A 7,848-nucleotide genomic window follows, 5' to 3' on the forward strand; every position below is an offset into this window, starting at 1 on the left:
TCTCCGTATTCTATTCACCCAGGAGATACCAAAATGTACAAGGATCTGCAGATTTTGTATTGGTGGCCAGGGATGAAGCGAGACATCCGTCGGTTTGTGTCTGAATGCCTCACTTGCCAACAAGTGAAGGCAGAGCATCAGAGGCCAGCAGGGATGCTTAAGCCACTCCCTATCCCCGAGTGGAAATGGGAGAATATTACCATGAATTTCGTTGTTGGCTTGCCGAAATCAGTTAGAGGATCCAATGCCATATGGGTCATAGTGGATCGACTCACTAAGTCAGCGCATTTCTTGCCATTGAAGACGACCTTCTCCATGACGCAGTATGCGGAGCTCTATATCAGGGAGATAGTCCGATTGCACGGGATCCCAGTTTCTATTGTGTCCTGTCAGGGACCCGAGGTTTACATCGTCCTTTTGGAAGAGCTTACATGCAGCCATGTAGACGAAGTTGCTTTTCAGTACCGCTTTTCACCCGCAGACAGATGGCCAGTATGAGCGAGTGATTCAGATTTTGGAGGATTTATTGCGAGCATGTATGATCGATTTCCAGGGGACTTGGGAATCGAAACTACCTCTAGTGGAGTTTACCTACAACAACAGTTTTCAAGCATCCATAGGTATGGCTCCCTACGAGGCTTTGTATGGAAGGAAGTGCAGATCGCCGGTTCATTGGGATGAAGTCGGTGAAAGAGCAGAACTTGGTCCAGAGATAGTTCAGCAGACTGCAGATGTGGTGGTCAAGATTCGAGACAGGATGAAGACCACACAGAGTCGTCAAAAGAGCTATGCTGATAAGAGAAGAAGGGATCTAGAGTTTCCGTAGGAGACCACGTTTTCGTGAAGATAGCACCCATGAAGGGTGTTATGAGATTCGGGAAAAGAGGCAAGCTGAGCCCTAGGTTTATTGGGCCGTTTGAAATTCTTGACAGAGTTGGGACACTAGCCTATCGTGTAGCCTTACCGCCGAATCTTGCCAGGGTACACAATGTGTTCGACGTTCGATGCTGAGGAAGTATCTAGCTAATCCATCGCATGTTTTGAGCTACAAGCCGTTGCAATTGGCTCCAGACATGTCTTATGAGGTAAGACCTGTCCAAATACTAGACCGACAGGAGCGCAGACTTTGGAACAAAGTGACCAAGTTGGTCAAAATCCGGTGGCTAAATCAATCAGTGGAGAAAGCCACTTGGGAAGCCGAGGCGGATATGAGAATTCGCTACCCGGAATTGTTTGGTAAGATTTAATTTCGAGGATGAAATTTATATAAGTGGGGGAGGAACTGTAGTGCCCAAATTCAGTACACATATAACCTATGCATTTATTTAATTATTAAAGCACTTAGTTAATTTTAAAATGAGTCTTAGTGGTGCATGATTTATTTAAATTGCATTATTTTAATGTTTATGTGATGCACGTTAAAATGGTTTTTTCGAGTTTCATGTCTTAGGCGATTATTCGATGCGGGATCGAGGAAAGGAGACCGGTGACGAGTTTTGGGTAATTTTAAAATGCGATATTTTATTTTTAATTGGAAAGGAGCATTTTTAAATGATTTATTAATTTTAAGCATTTTAATAGCCTAATTAAATTATTAGGTAATTATTGCGATGTCAAATTTTTAAAGTTGTAGCATCTCTGCATTTTTATTTAAATTTAAGAAATGCTAGTGGGGTTAATATGGAATTAACTTTAAATTAGCATATTAAATAATTGTTAGATATATTTTAATCATATTAGTTATCCTTAATTACCCCACTAATATTCACACACACGTTACAATTGTTTTTCTTGTTATCAAAACACACGCACACACACTTATATACACACACCTACACGTATAACACACACACACACATCTCTCCTATTTCCATCTCATCATTTTAAAAGAAAATTTTAGGGTTCTTGGTCCCAAGAGCAGCAGCCGCCCCTCCCCTAAATCTTTCCAGCAAATTTTTGTTGATTTTATTGCAGGAAAACCGTTCCACAAACGTCCTGGATCAACCTCGCATCTTTCCCCGCTTCGGTATCGTCGGTTCGGTAAAGTTTATCATCAAAAGGCAAGTATATTCTTTTCTTTCTGCGTCGATCATGTCATAGTACGTGTTACGTTGTATTTATGCGTAAAAATACATATGTGATGTGTAGAAGTTTGAGCAATTATGTTTAGATCACTTTTGAAACCATTTTTGGATAAAAAATCACGTTTTTACTATCTTTTCAAAAACTACGATTTTTCGTTCGTGATTTTGAGAAACTTTCAACATATAAAACGTAGAAATTTTTGATATCTTCGATTTGACAGTAAGTTCAAAATATTTTGAGAAAAATTGAGTGAGTTATGATGTTTTTCGTGAGACTGCTTCAAACTGCGTTTTTCCGAAAATTATGATATTGATGCGTCTTGAAGTTTTTAATGTTGCAGGCTTCGTTGGGGATCTACGGCTGATCGTTGCTGCGTATAGGTATGCTTAGTATGATGTTGGGTTGGTATTTGGATTGCAGGTTAGTGTCGATAGGCACTTGAATTCATGAGAAGTCATAGGAAACGATTTAGTGTCAATTGCCGTATTGTTTTGAATTGTATGTGTCGTAGAGTGGACGTCGTTGCTTTGGGGTGTTTTTACGAGGTTGGTTCAATGTTAGGGTGTACTAGGATGGGTCTCGGGGTGTCAGTTCATGGTCCGTACAATCGAGTCTAGAATGATAAGCATCGCATGTATTAAATTTTCGTGAGTTTCCGATTAGCGCAGGTTCACGGACCCTTCACGGACCCTTACACGGGGTCTGTGCCCTTGTATCCTTCGAAGTGTCTTTTTACCGAGTCTACACGGACCCTTACACGGACCCAGACACGGGGTCCGTGCCTTCCCGTTTCTTCACGACAAATTTCACCGCACCTACACGGACCCGGAGCCGGACCTGGGCACGGGGTCCGTATCCCTTCTTCTTCCCGAGTATTTCTGTTGCGCACCTACACGGACCCATACATGGACCCAGGCACGGGGTCCGTGTACTCCATATTTTTGGGAAATTTTATTGTGTCTTTGGAGTTTCATGTCTTGGGTTAGTACGATGATTAAAAGAGGTCAAGTCCCGAGGAAACTAGAATGTCATAAGTTATTCATTGAATTCGGTGGTGAGCACGTATGCCTACGTCTAAGCCTATGCAAGTTAAGTATTTAAATTTCATGTTTGTATGTGCAGCAGCGACTCCAAATGAAATCCAACGAATCCCTCAACGCCAAGTAAGTATGTCGACGTGCAATAAAATATTTTCAAGTTTTTGAGGTATGCTAAATGTCTTGTGACCAATGTATGTATGGGGTTGGAATGGTTTAAATCATGAACGGGGACCAACCCACCCCGTTAAAGAATGAACGGGTTTAGATCAGGATTGGAAAGCGTTAAATCATGAACGGGGACCAATCCGCCCGTTAAAGCATGAACGGGGATTTCATGTATGTGGCAGAGGATTCGTCCCTGTCAGCCCAATACTGTGGTTTAGTCTGATCAGACGATTTATATTATGGGTCACTTGCTTTGAAACATGCCTCTACGCAAAATGATGAAGTTTATATATGTTCATGTATGTACAAGTATGCAAGCATGTTTAAGAAAAGTTTTATGTTTATGGCACGTCTACGTATGTATGTAAGTTCAAGTTTAAGTGTAAGTTCAAGTTTCAAGTTATGTATGACCTATTTTAAAGTTGCATGCGGTTTTATTATGTAGTACTTGTTACTCCCTGTTCATACGTGTTGAGTCTTTAGACTCACTAGACTTGATCGATGCAGGTGAAGATGTTTTCGAGGAGACAAGGGGTGGGGACCAAGGAGCAAGCTTGGACTGAGCAGGAGGCTAAACCCGAGGACTGCCAAAGTTTAAGCTTTTATAAAAATGTTTAAATACTCTGATTTTATGTTACTGTTTGATGTTCGAGCAAATACTTTTGGTAGACATCATTTTGAGATTTTTCTGTTGCAACAATTTTTGATGACAAACAGTTATTTTATCAAATCTTGAAGGTTCACGAATTATTTAAGAAAATTTTTAATTTTTCGCAAATTTTGAATAGTAAAAGTACGGTACGTTACAATGTTACTCTCCTTTTTATGGAGAAAGAAGTGGAATCTGAATGAGCTGCAATTATTCTTGATTTTAAGCTATTAACGGCCTATTTAAGGTCACAATGCAACCATCAGATGGCTGTTAGACAATTGATATTGATCGGAGTGTATTGGTGGTCAATAATGTGATTAAAAAAAAGGGAATGTGGCTGTTCAAACTTTCAAGAACATAGTTGCATTAGGTTCCATGAATTCGAAAATATGGTGCTAAAACGAGGTGAAATTGTCTAGTAAAAATTCAGGTGTTCGGGTCTTCACACAATGCATGAAACTAGAACTGGACATGTAAATTAGTAATACTAGCTACATCTGAAGCTTAAGGTGGACACGCATCCAATCAGGGGCGGATGCACTTTAGGGCTGTAGCCCAGCTCACTTTTTTTTTACTGCTTAGTTAAAATTTCAGCCCATGTCCTAGTCCAATCCAGCCCAGCCCAACACAATTTCGGCCCACCTCAAAAACTATTGTTCTTCTTACAATTGCTCATTTGCTTGTTCTTCCTAATATTCGGTCCAATGGATTTAGATCCATTCTTAATAATTCACCAATTACTTAATTAAATGTCATGGTGAATCACCATGACATTTAATTAAGTAAACTACTACATTTGCCCATTAAATTCTTCTCGCACAAAGTTTGAAAGATCAAGCGACAATTCTTCTTTAATAATATATAACTTATAATATTGAGTTCAAGCCTCCTGCAACTCTTATTCCTGGATCCGTCACTGCATCCAATTGCACATATATATCATGATTGTATGCAGGGCCCCGCTCCACTGCACATTAAAAATACACAAAAAAGTCTACATTCATGACAGTTCAGGGTATGTATTTATCTCCTGAAATGTATGGTTGCTAAATAATAACAAACAAATTGTGTAGTGGGTTTGAATTCTTGACTGATAAAGATGACTTGTGGGTAGCATCAATATAAATTGTCTTTACTTTCGCCTTTCTTCTTTAGGTTTAAATTGTGCTTGATGCATCCTATTTGAGAAACCCAACCTCTTTTCTCCCACTCAAAACTTCTTCCCATCCTAGATTTCTCTCTCCCTCACAGTATTTATTCTTGAATCTCTTCTTATTCCATTGCAGCAGACAGAGAGAGAGAGAGTCTCTGTGACTGTGCGTGCGTGCCTTAAAGAGAATAATGTTCCATCCGAAGAAGCCACCGAGTATGATTAACGCTCACGATCGTCCCGTGTGTGTTCAAGGGGACTCGGGGCTTGTTCTCACCACTGATCCAAAGCCTCGCCTTCGGTGGACCGTTGAACTTCATGAACGATTTGTCGATGCAGTTACGCAGCTTGGTGGCCCTGATAGTATGTATTTATAGTAATACACACTCACACCGTCACACGCATATACATACTCAGATACACACACACACATACACAAATAATTTCTTTGGTATATGTACTAAAAGAGATTTGATGATATTCTTTTTGAGTATTATTATGGTTATGTTAATCATGCTCTTTCTTAATGATTTGTACGTTATTTTCCTTTGTAACTCAGAGGCAACGCCGAAGACGATCATGAGAGTTATGGGGGTTAAGGGTCTAACTCTATATCATCTCAAGAGCCATCTTCAGGTTTACAGTCCTTTAATTTATTTTTGTTTCTCTAGAAACAAAAACTTTCCTTTTTAAATCTGAGTTCTATTGAGTTTATGGTGTAGGGTTACGAATATGTCAAAGTTTCTTGATTTTTTTTTCCCCAGAAATTCAGGTTGGGAAAGCAACCTCACAAGGAACTCAGTGATCATTCAATGAAAGATGGTAAGAGACTAGGTGGCTACATGCCCATATTAACTTGCGTGTTCTCTTTGGTATCCTTTTAGATGTATTCATTATTATTTTAATTATCTACTTGATTCAGCTTCATCGATCGAACTTCAACGAAACAATATTGCCTCGTCGTCTGGAATGCTTGGTCGCAGCATGAACGAGTACGATATATTATCATTTTGATCCCATTGGAACTTGGAATTAGGGATATGTTCTAGTGTTTTGGAGATTGGTAAAATTAAAATGTATATATGGATATCTTTTACTACATTTTCCCAAATTATTCATGCAATTATAGGATGCAAATGGAGGTGAACAGAAGACTCCATGAACAATTAGAGGTAATCTGCAAGATTAAACAACTGAAAATTGTTCTTTTTTATAATGATTTTACTTGTGTAATTGCTAGGAGTAAAAAAATTTATTTGGATACTGATAATTACAGGTGCAAAAACACCTGCAGTTGCGAATTGAGGCTCAAGGGAAATACATGCAGGCCATTCTTGAAAAAGCATGCCAAACTCTAGCGGGTGAAAACATGGCATCGGCCGCTACTGCTAGCGGGAGCTTCAACAAGATGCCGCCAAATATTGGCACCGAAACTTCCGGTATGAAAGGCTTCTGGCCACCGGTGAATTTCCCAACTCTTCAAGACCTCAACATATATGGAACCACTGATCATCAACTCGAAGAACAGCTTCATCATCAAACCATGGAGAGAACATCTTCCATGGACTCATTCATCCCGAGTAGCAACCACAACGATAGCAATTTTTTGACCAAAAAGAGGCCTAATCCATACAGTAACAGCAATGGGAAGAGCCCTTTAGTTTGGGCCGACGACTTAAGGCTCCAAGAATTGGGTGCAGCTGCTGCCTCATGTAATATTGATGATGCTCAAATTCATCCTGCGCCACAAATTTCCATTGATAAAGGGAGTAATATTGGTCCAGTGGGAGATCATATTTATGAAATGAAGCCTGTTTTATCTGGTGATCAAGCAGCATTGAGGGATAAGAAATTCAATGCCGGAAAGCTCGAAAATTGCCCATCTCCACGACACATGGTAGAGAGAATAAACCACCAGGCCATCAGTGCCGGAGGGGTGACAACACAAGGCCGAAACTCGCCGTTCGGGTGATTCGTGAATCCATCTTCATCACAACAGTTACAGTTAATTACGTGTTAACCGCGAGTACTTAATTTTAGTGTAAGTGTTAACACCAGAAGGAGTTGAAAGTTGGTTTGCTTACTATCACTAGTGTAATGAATGTCATCCTCTAATTTGTTATAAGATTTTGTACCATATATATATATATATATACTAGGAATGATCACGTGCGATGCACGTGGGTGATTAATAATGAAAAATATAATAACGAGATTTAGATAATTTTTAAAATTCTTTGAATAACATGTTGTTTATGAGTATTTATTAATCAAAATATATTAAAACACAATAAATAAAAATACATCATGAAGATAAATCATATATATTCACTTATTTATATAACATTTTTCAATTTGCATGATTATAACATAATGATTGCTCTCTCAAATTAACAAAGATATTTTTCATGCAAATATCATTCACAATGGAAAAAAATAAAAATAAAATTAAGAGAATAGTAAATTTTACTAAAACCAAAATCACAATGTATTTAAATGGAGTGCATATAGTGATTGTCAAATAAAATTCTCTTAATTAACTAAATTATCATAATGATGTTAAAATAAAACCCCTAAACTTGTTATTAAGTTAAATATCAATTGTGTTTTTGCTAACTTTTAACTCCTTGCGAATTTTGTTTTTCTTTTCTTAGAATAGATATTACACATCAACTCAAATATTTTAAACGGTATAGTAGCTCAATCGTCATGATTCGATTGATTTATCCAACATTGACAATTATTGCACTCCAACA

At 38.4% G+C, this 7,848-nt stretch overlaps 1 protein-coding gene across 2 annotated transcripts; it reads left to right on the plus strand.

The window, feature by feature from the left end:
• The first annotated feature begins 5,103 nt into the window (after positions 1-5,103).
• LOC142537940 (myb family transcription factor IPN2-like) lies at positions 5,104-7,234 on the plus strand. Of its 2 annotated transcripts, none has more exons than XM_075643398.1 (6): positions 5,104-5,455; positions 5,652-5,728; positions 5,857-5,914; positions 6,015-6,084; positions 6,222-6,264; positions 6,387-7,234. In XM_075643398.1, the coding sequence occupies exons 1-6, from the start codon at positions 5,284-5,286 to the stop codon at positions 7,062-7,064; spliced, it is 1,098 nt and encodes a 365-aa protein (XP_075499513.1). In that variant the 5' UTR covers positions 5,104-5,283; the 3' UTR covers positions 7,065-7,234. The 2 variants fall into 2 exon arrangements, with proteins under 2 accessions (XP_075499513.1, XP_075499512.1); XM_075643397.1 differs by having other exon boundaries at positions 5,106-5,455; positions 6,369-7,234.
• Positions 7,235-7,848: the final 614 nt, after the last annotated feature.

This window comes from Primulina tabacum, chromosome 2, assembly GCF_025594145.1.
Source record: "Primulina tabacum isolate GXHZ01 chromosome 2, ASM2559414v2, whole genome shotgun sequence".
NCBI lineage: Eukaryota > Viridiplantae > Streptophyta > Magnoliopsida > Lamiales > Gesneriaceae > Primulina > Primulina tabacum.